Source organism: Cardiocondyla obscurior, linkage group LG07 (assembly GCF_019399895.1).
Source record: "Cardiocondyla obscurior isolate alpha-2009 linkage group LG07, Cobs3.1, whole genome shotgun sequence".
In the NCBI taxonomy this organism is placed as follows: Eukaryota; Metazoa; Arthropoda; class Insecta; order Hymenoptera; family Formicidae; genus Cardiocondyla; species Cardiocondyla obscurior.
Window position 1 is genome coordinate 3,650,937 of NC_091870.1, and position 14,594 is coordinate 3,665,530.

General features: G+C 35.2%; 5 protein-coding genes across 7 annotated transcripts; 3 read left to right on the top strand and 2 right to left on the bottom strand.

Moving 5' to 3' along the window:
* Window positions 1–1,191: 1,191 nt before the first annotated feature.
* On the top strand, window positions 1,192–3,911 carry LOC139103947 (hydroxymethylglutaryl-CoA synthase 1-like). Its single transcript, XM_070659131.1, has 2 exons — window positions 1,192–1,760; window positions 1,820–3,911. Exon 2 carries the CDS (start codon window positions 1,922–1,924, stop codon window positions 3,308–3,310), a length of 1,389 nt encoding a protein of 462 aa, XP_070515232.1. The 5' UTR covers window positions 1,192–1,760; window positions 1,820–1,921; the 3' UTR covers window positions 3,311–3,911.
* On the bottom strand, window positions 3,896–6,875 carry Rab19 (RAS oncogene family member Rab19). Of its 3 annotated transcripts, XM_070659156.1 has the most exons (5): window positions 6,666–6,875; window positions 6,468–6,552; window positions 6,164–6,262; window positions 5,904–6,061; window positions 3,896–5,830 (listed from the first exon to the last, which is right to left on the bottom strand). In XM_070659156.1, exons 1-5 carry the CDS (start codon window positions 6,873–6,875, stop codon window positions 5,723–5,725), a joined length of 660 nt encoding a protein of 219 aa, XP_070515257.1. In that variant the 3' UTR covers window positions 3,896–5,722. The 3 variants fall into 3 exon arrangements, with proteins under 3 accessions (XP_070515257.1, XP_070515258.1, XP_070515256.1); XM_070659157.1 differs by lacking the exon at window positions 6,164–6,262; XM_070659155.1 differs by having other exon boundaries at window positions 5,904–6,262.
* Window positions 6,876–7,248: 373 nt separating this feature from the next.
* On the top strand, window positions 7,249–9,017 carry LOC139103958 (non-structural maintenance of chromosomes element 3 homolog). The gene is made up of 6 exons (XM_070659153.1): window positions 7,249–7,378; window positions 7,515–7,939; window positions 8,025–8,187; window positions 8,294–8,388; window positions 8,465–8,593; window positions 8,714–9,017. The coding sequence occupies exons 1-6, from the start codon at window positions 7,375–7,377 to the stop codon at window positions 8,792–8,794; spliced, it is 897 nt and encodes a 298-aa protein (XP_070515254.1). The 5' UTR covers window positions 7,249–7,374; the 3' UTR covers window positions 8,795–9,017.
* On the top strand, window positions 8,991–12,219 carry Slob (Slowpoke binding protein). The gene is made up of 10 exons (XM_070659109.1): window positions 8,991–9,318; window positions 9,404–9,550; window positions 9,641–9,786; window positions 9,881–10,146; window positions 10,208–10,499; window positions 10,630–10,721; window positions 10,792–10,914; window positions 10,996–11,072; window positions 11,256–11,741; window positions 12,094–12,219. Exons 1-9 carry the CDS (start codon window positions 9,155–9,157, stop codon window positions 11,677–11,679), a joined length of 1,731 nt encoding a protein of 576 aa, XP_070515210.1. The 5' UTR covers window positions 8,991–9,154; the 3' UTR covers window positions 11,680–11,741; window positions 12,094–12,219.
* On the bottom strand, window positions 11,648–14,437 carry Rangap (Ran GTPase activating protein). Its single transcript, XM_070659104.1, has 5 exons — window positions 14,135–14,437; window positions 13,521–13,940; window positions 12,646–13,430; window positions 12,358–12,585; window positions 11,648–12,274 (listed from the first exon to the last, which is right to left on the bottom strand). Exons 1-5 carry the CDS (start codon window positions 14,238–14,240, stop codon window positions 12,053–12,055), a joined length of 1,761 nt encoding a protein of 586 aa, XP_070515205.1. The 5' UTR covers window positions 14,241–14,437; the 3' UTR covers window positions 11,648–12,052.
* Between the last annotated feature and the right edge of the window lie 157 nt (window positions 14,438–14,594).

Here is a 14,594-nt window from a genome sequence, read left to right on the forward strand (position 1 = left end):
CGAAATTTTCCTTATCGCGATAAAACAAACTTACGCCACGTATAACTCATGCATTTGTTTACAACTATTACACATTTATTCATGTATTTATAAATGGCTAACAGCATACTTCCCGTTTAGTAACATGCTGTTTTCTAGCAAATGCAGTTTAGAAGTTTCTTCACCACAACTGCGTGGAATATTTTTTTTTAATCGTTATAGGCAAATAATTAGATCTCGATCCGTAGAAGAAACAGAAATAAAAGAAATTCCTTTAGCAGGAAACAAGTTAGAAAAACACGGAGCTAGTACCGTTGAAGAATAACAATTTATTGAACTAACGGTCACTTAATAGTGACAAGTAAATTGTCACTTGAACATCGTATATATTATTTAATCTTTGCGCAATATAGACAGCAATTATCTCGCTGACGTATCAGCAAAAGTAGTTACGTACAATTTATTTCTTTTTCTTCTTTTCTTTCATTTGTAAAATGTTTTCTTCTCTTTTTTTTATTAAAAGTTTATTAAAAGAAAAAGAATTTAAAAAAAGAATAGCGAAATTGTCAATTTATTGGCAAAACAATTTTTTTTTCTTTTTTTTCCATAAAAATTACATCACCGAATAATAGTAATTCTTACGTCGCCGAAGGCAACGTTCACGGCCGTTTTTTAATAGCCGCACACATAAGCAAAAATCTATTCATTATGAAGCTTCATTGTCCCTACAATCGTGTCATAAACCGTGACAAAGGAAAAAAGTTTTTTTTTTTTTTTAGACAGCGCTAGAATAATTTCAGAGATTTGGATTTATTTTTCTTAATGATATTTCCGTTAAATAGTGTATATTCGTCGCGGGCTCGATGACTCAGTGATTTATCTAATTGGTCCATCGCGTGAACGAAATCGGCTTGTGTAATTTAAAGACTGTCTTTTTCTTTCTTTTTTAAGTTTTATAAAAAAATATGTTAGATATTTCCAAGACTTGAAAAAAGAAAAAGAAAAAACTCTAAAAGTCGTCTGATATAATACCACGTATCACACACGCGGAAACGTACATGTTTCTTATTAATATTTTATACTACATTTATATATGTATATATATTTTTTTTTTATATCTCAATGTAATATTAACGTGCAAATTCGCGTTTCCTGCTCATTGTTCCCTGTGTCGTAAAACGGCTCCGGCAAATTGTCATGTAAAACTCGCGAGACCCCAAACCCCGAGAAGTTCACCAAATTCGCAAATAATCGCAAGCTCGCTAACGACAAACCTTTGCTCTCTCCCCCGTTTTTGCGCCTTGGCGACGGCGGCGGGACGGGCTGCGTGATTATATTGCGTGTACGAGCTAGCCCGTGTGCGCATTTCCTCGCGAGAAGCTCGACGGTTCCCCCCTCCGGCTGTGTAGGTTCTCCCTGTCGACGTCGCGACCGGCCACGTGAGAAACGAACGAGAGCCGAGCCGAGCGGGCTGGCCGACTTTAACGGAACAAAAATACGTCGCGCGGGCTTCGGAGCACGCAATCGAAAGCGACGCGACGACCGGGATTTTCACCGAGCCGGAGCGGAATTTCACTTCTAACCTGAATCGAGAACGAGCGGGTACGTGTCGAGCGTGCGTGCGTACGTACGTACGTGTATCTTTACCTCGGCGCGCCCCAAGCGGCTTGTCATTCGCCCTATCATCGAGAGATTTTTACGCGGAAGTTTTGAAAAGTCATCTCCCCGAAGACATTTGCGAGGGAACGAGCGTCGCAGAAAGGCCTGGGACTGGTTTAGCGGTAAGTTGAATAGGATCGTCACGCAAAGGATAACGCGATTAATCAAAGTCGATCAACAGGCACGACGGAGTAATCGCCACCGCGCTTGACCCGTGATTGAAAAGAAAGAGAGAAGGAGCGTATTTGTCCTCCAAGGCATACCTGGGGCGCGGTTCAACAAGATGTGGCCGAAGGACGTCGGCATCCGGGCCCTGGAACTCTACTTTCCAGCACAGTACGTGGAGCAAGAGGATTTAGAGGTGTACGACGGGGTATCGGCGGGCAAGTACACGATTGGCCTAGGTCAATCGCGAATGGGGTTCTGCAATGACCGGGAGGACATCAACTCATTGTGCCTGACCGTCACTCACCGGCTGTTAGAACGCTATAATATCAAGCCGCAGGAAATTGGTAGATTGGAAGTTGGGACCGAGACTATTCTCGACAAGAGCAAGTCGGTGAAGACTGTCCTGATGCAGCTATTTGAGCCCCATGGCTGCACCGACATCGAGGGCATAGACACGACCAACGCGTGCTACGGCGGCACCGCTGCGCTCTTCAACGCAATCGCATGGGTGGAAAGTAGCGCCTGGGACGGTAGATTCGCTCTCGTCGTTGCTGCCGATAACGCGGTGTACTCGACGGGCAGTGCCAGACCGACCGGCGGTGCGGGCGCGATAGCTATCCTAGTAGGTCCCGATGCACCTCTCGTATTCGACCGCGGCCTCCGGGCGTCCTGCATGAGGCATGCCTATGACTTCTACAAGCCGAATCTACGCTCCGAATATCCGGTCGTGGACGGCAAGCTGTCGATTCAGTGCTACCTTAGCGCTCTAGACAGCTGTTACCAGCTGTACCGCGATAAAGTCAAGAAGAAGAATCCTAGCGACGATCTTGTAACGTTGACTAACTTCGACGCGATTCTCTTTCACTCGCCGTACTGTAAGCTCGTACGAAAATCGTTTGCCAGGCTGGCCTTGATCGACTTTTTGAATCTGCCGGAGAATCAGATTCCCGACAATTATAAAGAAGCGATTAAATTCCGCACCGTTAAGCTCGAGGACACTTACTTTAACCAAGACATCGAGAAAACGTTTATGCACTTGAGTAAAGCGGACTTTGAGCGAAAAACCCAGCCCAGTCTGTTAATAGCGAATCAAGTTGGAAATATGTACACCCCGTCGGTGTATTCGGGTTTAGTCTCGTTACTTATATCTAAACCGATAAATGAGTTGGTAGGCAACAAGATTGGTATATTTTCTTACGGTTCTGGTCTTTGCTCCAGCATGTATTCGTTGACGGTCGCAAGAGATACGCGAGAAGGCTCGGGATTATCGAAAATTATTACTGCTCTTTCCTACGTCAAGTCGCAGCTAGAAGGACGTCATTGCGTCTCACCAGAAGACTATACTAAAGTGCTGGAGTCGAGGGAACAAAATTGTCACGTTGTGCCATTTACTCCAAAGAGTAATAAAGATGATATGTTCCCGGGCACATATTACTTAACTCAGGTGGACGAAAAGTATAGAAGGACGTATAAACGACTAATAGATGAACGCATTAGGCTTTAAAGTTTAATATAATTTCTAGTTAATTTTATTTTATAAAAAGAAAAAAAAGTATACGTGTGCGTACACGTGCGCGCGTGCACGTGTGTATCAAGGTGCATGTAAAAAATATGCGATTTTCACAAGTTATAAATTTTTATTAACAATTATATATAATTGTTTGGTAACACACGTACATATGCATCCCCCATACGCGCCCTCGCACACGTAAATCATGTATATCTAAACTTGAATGAGGTGGTATCAAGAGTTTATCTCACAAATTAAGTCTTGAGTTAAGTCTTCCTTGGTGATTTCTCGGTATACATTATTTAAAAAACAATTTAATATGGTTATGAAACGTAATGCTAATATATACGATAATAGCGACTAATAATTGTTTAACTGCAAGGCATAATCGACAAAGAATTAATTTATTATGTACCACGTTGCAATACGAATATTAAGTATACGCTGCTTTTCCTTTAAAAAAATGGATGTTAACTTGTGATTTGTGTCTTCTGAAAGGAAAGCAGCCGTAGATAAGAATGTAAGGCATTTGTGTGCTTTTAGCAGAAAATATTTTTATAATACAAAAAGAAAGAACTGTTTTTGCGCAAATAGATCCTTTGTTGATTTATTAAGTGTAACAGAACTATACAATCTGGTTTCTCCTTACATCGTCAATTACAAATGCTTTTAAATATATCAATAATTCGCCGGACTTTAACTCGTTGTAACTCGTTAATATTTATATAAATTAAAAAATGGCAATATTTGCATTGTTATAGAAAATGTAGAAGCAATATTAAAAGTGCCTTAAGTACATCTAATGTACACATTCAATATTTCTATACGACAAAAATTCAGTTTACAAAGTTTTTATACATTTGTACTAATGTTATTCAAATTATTTGATACGCGATAAGAATAAATTGCATCGCGAAAACGTTAAGATTTCATCTCAAATTGATCTTTTTGTGTATTTCAAGCCAGTTTTAAAGATTTCTCATATATACGAATCACGGGATTAACTGGAATCTTTTTTTTTTTTTAATTTATAGAATTTATTTATCGTATATAATGTGATATGATTATCTTTGGCATTAATCTACAATTTGCATTCATGCAAAACAAACGATCTTGTATCGCGCGTGTATGTATAAATTTGTAATAATTAGTAAAATTCTATTATTATTTGTTATTTAAAATTTCTCCAATACAGAATATACCAAAATACATAAATTTGTTATCAGCTAACCAAACTATGTTACATATCACGCATTTTAGAGAAAAATATACTTTCTAACTGTTTACATATACATAATTTACAATAAATATCTTTAATTATTTTGTATAGTACAATGTTCATTTGCATTAATCAAATGTTTCAAAATTTTTTTTTATTACAAAAAGAGCTTTTAAATACGTGATTTTGAAACGTTTGATCAATCTTATAAATTTTATAATATATAAACGATGTTACAGTATGTTTTTCCAATGTCTGCGTCCAACGTTCCAAGTCCAATGTAAATCTTATATATATATATATATAATATTACATATATATATATATATATAATTAGATAAATTAGCAAATACGTGCAAATAAATTAATAAAACGAAAAAAGGGTGTTATCACCTGCAAATTAAATTCTCTATAAATTTCTCGATTTCGCTCATTCTCACGAATGCTTTTTTTTACATATGAAAACATAATAACATTTTAAGGCACTACAATACTTAAAGATCTCTTTCAGGTCACCACAGTATTCATTGAGTGGTAATACATGTAAGCACATATGAGGGTGTATGTATACATATATCCGTATATGTATATATACGTACGCTTACACGTACATGTTATATGTTATATAATTCTAATATTTGTACGTTTTTGTTAAATCGTATATAAAAATATGTATGTGCGTTTTGTTTAGAATGCAAATCTTCGGAGCAAACGTGAGCTTTTATGTTTTAAAAATTAATTCTCGGTGAGATTCATAATTTTCGAAATGAGAATATCGCTCTGTGCGAATAAAAAAAAATAATATCTTAAACCTAGTATCTATATCCTTCGATAGAAACATCGAATATATAGATTCTATATAGTGACATAGAATCACGTCAATTGCCCATGTTCGAGTCTGAAGATATGAATTTGTATCACGTTACGCTAAGATAAAAGGCAGTTTAAGGTTTCTAAAAAAATTATAAAATTTATATATGGCATTTTGGGCAATTTCTTTTCGCATACTATATTTATTTTTTCAATTATTAATTTCAAAAAGCATTTAAAAAATTTTCTATACAGAATCATGTAACGTCACATTTGTTGGTTGCCTTTTATCTTATCACTAGACACTTGTTGAAAATTTCAGTCGTTCGGAGATAGCGCACTAACAAAGTATCAAATGATAAAAAAATATCAGCGATTTAAAATATTTTATACGAGCAGCCCGAACAAGAAGATAAGTCTCGACCGACGCCAAGCTTCACTACTTCGTCGTCGCTTGCGTTAATCTGGCGATTATCGTATCGTCTCTAAAAATAAATAACGTTTTCAATATTTTTGAATGAATAAGAAACTTTGCGTCGTATGAAAGGCAGAACTTACCTTAAGTTCCGATGCCAAGTAGAAAAAAACGGAGTCTATATTGGTGTTATCCTTGGCTGAAGTTTCCACCACGTGCAAAACTTCAGGCAGGTATTGGCATAAGACTTCAGCCTCTGTTTTCTTCACCTCTCGCAGATCTTCCAAGTCACATTTGTTGCCTGCGAGAAGAGAAACAAATAGAAAGTAAATGACAATTGTGAAATGCAACGGCATCGGTAATGGTCTGACGATGGATGTATGTACATATAGAATGATCATACCGACTAATACTAGTAACACATGCGATGACGTGTATCTCCGGACTTCCTCCACCCAACGTTGCAAACTCAAGAATGTCGAACGCTTTGTAATATCGTAAACTAAAAAAAAATTATATTCGTGATTTATCCGGACAACATACATATATAATTATTTGGATGACAGAAAATCGCCTAATAAAAACTTGTTGTCCCTGGTGGAAAAAAAAGAATGTGGTGTACATCTATCAAACTGATTCCTAAATTAAAAATGACTAACGTTACGTGCCAATAAGAAACAATTGTACAGCCGATATGATTACATTACCTACAATTACTCCGTTTGCAGATCTATAGTAACTCTGAGTTATTGTCCGAAATCTTTCTTGCCCGGCAGTGTCCCATATTTGTAGCTGTAAATAATAAATGTTAATTGTGTTTCAGAATAGAAGAACAGCCCCCGAAGCAAACGGAGAAGAGGTTAAATCGTCGTTTAGACGCAATTGTATTTTCCATAGCGCAGCACCTTGATTTTTTTACCGTCTATGACGACGGTCTTCATAGTAAAGTCCACGCCGATGGTGTTGCCATGACGCTCGACGAACGTACCGGACCTGAAGCGCTGCACCACGCAAGTTTTGCCTGTGCCGCAATCACCGATCAGCACGATCTTGAACAGGTAATCGAAGCTCTCGTCGTCGTTGACCATCAGATTATCCGGATCGCGGCAAGACATCTCGGCGGAGCTCGCGCGACAGCGACGGCCGCGACGGACTTTGTCACTCGGCGCGGACGACTATCTGCGTCCTACACCATCACCGTGTCCATGAGCATTCCTTCATTTAATTGCGTCCATTTTGGTCCATCATCTCATCATCGGTAGCGAGTTGCGGAGTCATTTTACAAGGCACGTATCTTTTTCCATTTTTTCCCGTAAAGTTGTCAAATTTGAAAGATTTCGATCTTTCTATTTTATCATTCTTGCTTATCTTATTTGTTTTGTTTTTTTTTCTTTCTTTCAGCATTGATGTTTGCTTATAGTTTACCCAGAATTGGTAATGACGTCTAGTTCATTTCATTTGAATCGGATTATTCAAAGAGGGCAGCATTTGATTAAAACAAAAGTTTGGCGGCATGCACCAGCCAGCATGCTAAAGACAACGGAGATTCGAATTAATCACGAGCACATGTTAGCGTAATTACGCCTTGGCATAATAATAAATTCAACTTTTAAAATGAGTAAGAACATATTTTCACGTGGTGCATGATAGAAAGTCTTCTCCCCGTTTCTCAAATTGTGAAATAGCTGACATAACCCAACATTCAGTTAACGTTTAGCGCACTCGACAAGGTGATTAATAATATGTATTTGCAGGTAGAAAAAGAGAATCTAGGGCGAAAGAGAGTATAGAGGATATTTTCTTGTCTCAAGACTTACCTGGTCCAAGCAGCCAGACCAGCGTGACGTTGCAACGACGTACTAGATCGTCAAGTATTCTAGATTCCCAGAGGCAAAACTCGCAGCGCTTAAATCAATGTTCAAGTCAGCGTTTAAGTCAGCGTTCAAGCCAGCGCTCCAACCAGAGTTTAAGCCAGAGTTCAAGTCAGCAGCTTATGAACTCCCAGAGCATGGAAATAGAAAAGAACAATCAATTAGTCAGTAACATAATAAGGTATCTGTTTGCAATGGATCGTACTAAGCAGCCCATACCAAAAGGACAAATTATTAAAAATGTATTAGGTGGGAACAGTAGGATATTCCGTCCCATTATAGAAAATGTAAAGAAACAATTGTCTCAGGTATGCCTATTTTACAAACTTGTAAATTAATTTTAAAAATAAGATTGCAAACATAATGTAATAATTTAAAACTGATATTTTACAGATATTTGGATATAATCTAGTAGAAATTGAAAATAATAAGTACATATTGGTGAATGAAATAGATAATAGTATTCCACACCTTACCTTCTATGATAGCAATAAACAGGTGCTGTTGTTTCTCGTATTGGTGCATATATTTATGTATGGTGAGACATGCAAAGAAGGTAATTTTTATTTATTTGGATGTTAAATTTTATTATTATTATTATTATTAATTTTACACAGTTAATATTAAATTAATATTGAAAAACAAATCAAATCTTTTTCTAGAAATATTGTGGGACTTCCTTAGAAATCTGGGTATTATAACTAATGATAATTTTCAACATGATTATTTTGGCGATGTTAAGCAATTGATTACAGTGGTAAGAAGCGATTATCTATTCATAAATAATTATAGTATAATTATATTTAATTTTAAAATAATATTTATTTTCACAGGAGTTTGTAAATCAAAAATATCTTGAGAAAAGAACGATAGATAACGAGCTATCGCTATTTGAATATGTGTGGGGGTCTCGTGCGATTAATGAGGTCACCTACCGTTCTGCCTTGCAATTTGTTGCAAATGTAACTACAAACATATATGATTAATGCTACAAAAAATTAATTAAAAATTAAAATGTAGTAATTTATGTATTGGCGTATTATTAAAATCTTAATATTTATTAAGCTGTATGTGATTTGCAGGTATACGGTTGTTCCATGAATAAATGGAAACTGCAATACAAAGCTGTAATTGAGGAAGAACAAGGGTCAGAGAGTGATTAAATTGGTGATGTGTTAAAAATACAAAGAAGTACAAAGTTAATCAATATATAAGTGTGTTGAGTCTTTTATCTTTATAGTACAAAATTTTCTACTTTTATTTAAAAAAAAAAAAAAAAAAAAAAAAAAGTATTACAGAAGTAATTAAATAAAATATTTATTAAATAGTAAGTCATATGTTTCTAAATTAAATAAGTTATAATACATTTAGTATTCTTAAAATGTCCATGCATCTTTATCTCTGTTTGTAAACTAGCTCGATGAGAACCTCAACCTTTCCTTATTTAAACTATTTATTTTAAGTTTTGAGTTTCTTCGATAATAACCAAACAACGATCGCTAAATGATCGTAGTTTAAGTTTGATGCTTAACCGAGACTGTGAGTCTAGTCACCGCGCGGTTACATTAACTTTCTTATCATTTTGTAAAATTTTTCAATCGGCAATGACGCAGCCAAACGGTCATCGAGATCTCTTGAAGAACGGCAAATGTTTAGTGGACGAAAATATTCGTGTTCCAACGCTCATGTAACACCATAATCCCTAGGCTACGAATGCTCAGAATTATTTTTATTTATTAATTAGATTTTTTAATTGAATAAAATTTTTTCAGTTCCAGACCAACACCATGGAGTTTTCGAAATTTGCGGAGAAGAAAGTTGTCCTGCAATTTATTCTGCTCGTATCATTCCTCGACGAGCCATCCCGGCAATGAGCAGCAGTTACCTAAAGAAAATCTCACAACAAAATTTAACAGCAGGTAAAAAACTGTTTTTTTTTTTTTTTTTTTTTTTTTATGATGTGACGTGGAAAAAAAATATTAAGCTAACGATTGATTTCGTATACTTAGTAACAGAAATGATCGTTACACGGCTCTACATGAAATCGAGTACATAGAGATGGAAACAACAATTCGCAATCGTGGTTTATTAATTTGCCAAGATTACATAAAGAAAACACCACACTTTACTTTGAACAATCAGCTCAATAATATCGGTGAGCCCTCATCGCTTAATTTCTCTTATTTGCTATTTAAGAGATATTTTGAAGAATTTATATTCAAAAACTTAAAATTGTTGAAATATTTCAGGTTCAAGACTAGACAAATACTGGTTTACAGTGAAAGATACGGCAAAAAATGTAAATAAGCTGTTGACTTTTATGCCGTTATATCAGAACTGTCCGCTGTCAGCGGATTCCGTCACTAAAGTCAAGCTCAACAAATTATTTGAGGCCTTAAGTCATCCCTATATCAATTTTCTTGTTAATGTCGATTTTCACAAGTACATGAACCAAAGTTACATCGTTCTAATTGAGCACATCTTACCAAATAGTCTCAAAGATAGAATATATGCCGTAAGTAAGTTAGATCCCCAAGAAAAGCATGCCCTAGAAAATAATTAATGTTCTGTGGCAGATTGAGTGCAATTGCTGGAATGAAAATTGGATTCTTAAGTATTCCGCGCGAAGCCAGGGACTCACATTACCGGAAGTGCGATATTTAGGACGACAGATATTGGAAGCGTTACTGTTCCTAAGAGAAAAAGGATTTCCTACAGTAACTAATTTACATTCGGGAAACGTGCTCATTCAATCTGGCTCTGTGAGACTAGCCAATCTAGAAAATACTCTCTTAAAACTTACCAGTCGCATACATCCCATCGTGACGTCCGAATTAACAGAAACCCCGATTGATATTATATGTTTCGGTATAGAATAAAAAAAAACGTTTTATTATTATTTTTTTTTTTTTTTAATATAACTTAATGTATGTTTTTTAATTTTTTAATTAAATTTCGAATAATCAAATTAATTAAATTTTTGCTTTTGCTTTTCCAGGGCACGTGCTGTTCGAAATGTGCGCCGGTTATGAATTACGTACTTTCAGACCATCTGCCGTTCAATTATCAGAAATTGAAAAGTATCCGCAGGTAAAAATCCGCCAATATCGTTTCTACATATACGTTATATGAGAAAATGTTATATATATTTCAAATTTAGGTCGTAGATGTTCTCCAACTAATATTTACGGAATCGGAAAATTATATTACCAGTTTGATGGAATTGATGAGACATAATCTCTTCAGAAATATTGAACTTCTCGAATTAATAGGCCCAAAAAATGTGAGTATCCGGTTTTGAATATTTGATTAATTATAAATTATAATAAATTTAATTTCAACAAAATTATCATGATTATTTTAGGTCTTTAACGATCTGGACTTTGTAACCTCCGTGAAAAGCCTCATCGACGATATTACACAGCAAAACACTAAAAAAGAGTAAGCTTTTGAAAAATTTACGGTAAATATACAAGTACAACTCTCTTTAGATTTTTAATTTCTTTTTCTAGTTATTTCTGCTTTATGTAGCAGATAATTATAAAAAAATACTATATACTTTTATCAAATTTACAATGAATAATTTATTAAATATTTAAATTATATATTGTAAATTATACTCAGGTCCCCAAACAGAAAGAAGATGTCACGAGGTTTACGAGCAAGCTCAAAACAAGAATGTCCGAGCATAAATGCTGACGAGAAAAGAGACACAGACATGTCAGACGAAGAAGCGAAAGAGGAGAAAAAAGAGAAAATGCATCCGATACGAGAGCCTGAACCATCAACGTCTAAGTCAACCGAACTGGCATGGAAAGTTAAGAGACCTATGGAGTATCGTATGGAGAAGTGCTTTTCCGAAGTTGCTACTTTAAAAAATGAAATAAAAAGTATTAAGTGTGAAATAAAAAATGAAATGGAACTACAAATAAGGGCCTTGAGACAAGAGATTTCCACACAGCTCTCGATTAGCCGAGGCCAAAATCATATGGAAACACCCAAGCGAGGCTCAAACATCACAAAGAAGGAACCTAATCTACATCAATGAGATTGTAGACTGCTCACTAAGACTTCTATATCGCCTGAGGATACCCGATCTTTCTATAGAAGGTATTTTGTAATATTTTAATAATAAAATATATAATTATTATAATTATTACTTTTAGAGAAATAAAACTTTATTGAGATAAAGATAACATTGCAAAAAGAAATTTATATTGACAAAATTTAATATTAAAAGTACAAATGTTTAATGTAAAATTATCAAGATTTGATTTAAATATTATTTATGTATATTTTGTAAAATTCATATATATATATATATAATGGTAGCACAAGTCTAATTTTATATGAAATTTCTATTTTCCATACAACGTATAAAAATAAATAATTATATCATGTTACAATAATTTCAAATAATCTTACGTAATGTGAATATTATCTAAAACACTTTTGAGAGCAGTTTTAGATTCTTGGAACGGATCAATTACATTTGCGCGACTAGTCTTCATTGGCTTTTCCAGAAATACTTTCAGCATACTCCTTGTTTGTGGTAAGAAATAATCTCTTTGGGTAATTTTTTCCAAAGCCTTGAAACATCCTTCCAAATTCCAGTCAATTCTTCCATTGGTTTTGTCTTCACTCTAAGAAACAAACAAATGTTAATTTTATTTGTTTTTTTTATCTTTTATAAATATATAAATTACATTAATTTTTAATTACTTACTTTAATTAAACCAAGATTAACTAATAGTGCGTTATTCAAATTTGATATTTTATCATTCTCTATAGCATAAGAAAACAGTTTCGCGTATAAAGCGTCCGACAAAGATTCTGCTTTTATTCTCACATTTATATAACCACTACCACATAATGCCGATACTTTCATAGTTATCCGTAAGAGTTCTTCTATATATTTCAGTTCTACAGTTTTATTACTTTGTTTTGTCAAATTCTGAAATAAATAAGCTTTGGTAGAAATATAATCATTTTTTGTACAGATATTAATACGTACCATTGCATAATCTACAAAAGCTTGTATATTATCATCTTGCAATAGCAACAGTTTTTCACCTATTGGTGATTTTATAAATTCCGCTACTGTTACCACTGTGCTTTGTGCAGCACTATCTCGTTCCTTGTTATCTTTATCACTTGCTTCATCCTCATTATCACTTTCATCATTTTCACTCTGTTCATCCTCATTATCATCATCATCTTCCTCTTCTTCGTCCTCGGTGTAATCTTCGTCCAAGGGAAACAATGCATCAATTTTTCCTAATTTTGTAAGAATTTGTTTCAGACTTTCACGTCCTTCCGTTCCAAAACAATTACCATCTAGCTGTAAATTCGTCAAAAGAGTTTTATCGTGCATGGCTTTAGCAATAGCATTTCCAGCATCTACCCGTAATTCGTTGTTACTCAAATCCAAATATCTAAGAGATGTATGGTTGCCGTGAATTTCTAAGGCTTCTGCCAAGATTAATGCTCCTTTAGTTTTTAATAAACAATCTCCGAGGTTTAATTCCTCCAGGCCTCGAAAATTTGGTAAAACTTTAGCAAGTGCTTTGGCTCCTTTCAATCCAATTGTATTGTCATTTAAGTTTAATACTCGCAAATTAGGGTTGGCAGATAAACCCTGCGCGATTGCCGAGATGCCTACGTGATATATGCCGTTTTGTTGCATCACAACTTCCTCCAATGTTTTAAATCTTTCAAATACAGATGCCAATGCTTGTGCACCATCATTCTCCAATCGATTTCTGCCGACAATGAGTACTTTCAGTGCAAGAGGTGTACCTATAGTAATAAATTAAATATTTCGAAGTTATTAAAGTTGCATATTATATATATATATATATATATATATATACATATTACATGTCTTACCTTCTTTAGAACTGTTTTCATAACAACTGTCTAATGCTTTAGCTAATATTTTTGCACCTGATATACCAAGACCATTATTATTCAGTTTCAATTCTTGAAGAGTATAGCATGGACTTGACGCCAAAAAATTTGCTAACCCTAGAATACCGATTGGACCAAAAGCATTGTCACTTAAATCAAGCTCTGTTAACTGACTACCAGCAGTGCACAATGCTGTTCCTAAATATTCCAATGCCTTTGGAATTTCTGTTTTTAAACGGCCAGTAAACATATCCTTCCACAGAGCTTTCTTTAATGGAGTCCCCTTTTCTTTCAATGCCTCTGCTATAGCCTCTGCTGCTGGTGTACCCAAAGTGTTTCCTTCCAAATCCAAGTACTCCAAACACGGGCATGCTTTAATTGCTTCCACTACTTGGAGAGCTGTACATCAAACGTAACAAACTTATTAAATAAAATATTCTCCGGCTGTACACATACATGCGAATAAAATTTTATAAAACTGTGGCCCAAATTGAAAATTAACGAAATTTGAGTTCGCATAACTGTTAAATAATTTTGTGCATTACGTGTATATAAAAAGCACAATGGAAACATTCAAAACTTTAACGTCTTACCGTCTTTCGCCAAGTCCAGTACAAGTGACTGGCCGGCAAACGAAACTCCGACCGGCTTTCGGCTTACATCTTTCAGTTGCTCGCCAATCTCACCCAGACTGAACATGTTGCGTGTTTGTCGCAAAGATTTTCTAAAAACAAATTGTGAGACGGTCCCTTAACGTGAGATATCAGCCTACGATATGCTCCAACAAACTCTGCGATCCCTTTGTTAATATTTTTCTTGCGGTACGTGCCTCAGGTGTTTCACTAGTGAGCGGCTACAAAAATGCACGCGCGGGAAACCGTTGTCAACGCCAACCGACCATTAAATTTTGGTAGTTCCGAAATATTCCGGCTACGCTACGCACTCCCGGCGCTACCGTCTTTGAAAATACAGGACGGTCGAACATTTCAATAGTATAACTGAACAAGTCAGACATTGTAGCCAAAATACGGCGAAATAAAATTAAAATAAAAT

Bases quoted from the DNA above. Each gene is read 5' to 3' on its own strand.
- LOC139103947 (XM_070659131.1), top strand. From the start codon at position 1,922: ATGTGGCCGAAGGACGTCGGCATCCGGGCCCTGGAACTCTACTTTCCA.
- Rab19 (XM_070659155.1), bottom strand. From the start codon at position 6,875: ATGTCTTGCCGCGATCCGGATAATCTGATGGTCAACGACGACGAGAGC. The intron at 6,553-6,665 runs GTGCTGCGCTAT...TATTATTTACAG, and splicing joins TAGACGGTAAAAAAATCAAG to CTACAAATATGGGACACTGC. The intron at 6,263-6,467 runs GTAATGTAATCA...ATTTTTTTTTAG, and splicing joins TGCAAACGGAGTAATTGTAG to TTTACGATATTACAAAGCGT.
- LOC139103958 (XM_070659153.1), top strand. The intron at 8,188-8,293 runs GTAATTTTTATT...ATCTTTTTCTAG, and splicing joins TGGTGAGACATGCAAAGAAG to AAATATTGTGGGACTTCCTT. The intron at 8,594-8,713 runs GTAACTACAAAC...TGTGATTTGCAG, and splicing joins CCTTGCAATTTGTTGCAAAT to GTATACGGTTGTTCCATGAA.
- Slob (XM_070659109.1), top strand. From the start codon at position 9,155: ATGCTTAACCGAGACTGTGAGTCTAGTCACCGCGCGGTTACATTAACT. The intron at 10,500-10,629 runs GTATAGAATAAA...TTGCTTTTCCAG, and splicing joins GATTGATATTATATGTTTCG to GGCACGTGCTGTTCGAAATG. The intron at 10,915-10,995 runs GTGAGTATCCGG...TGATTATTTTAG, and splicing joins AATTAATAGGCCCAAAAAAT to GTCTTTAACGATCTGGACTT.
- Rangap (XM_070659104.1), bottom strand. From the start codon at position 14,240: ATGTTCAGTCTGGGTGAGATTGGCGAGCAACTGAAAGATGTAAGCCGA. The intron at 13,431-13,520 runs GTAAGACATGTA...TTATTACTATAG, and splicing joins TGAAAACAGTTCTAAAGAAG to GTACACCTCTTGCACTGAAA. The intron at 12,275-12,357 runs GTAAGTAATTAA...TTTGTTTCTTAG, and splicing joins TTAATCTTGGTTTAATTAAA to AGTGAAGACAAAACCAATGG.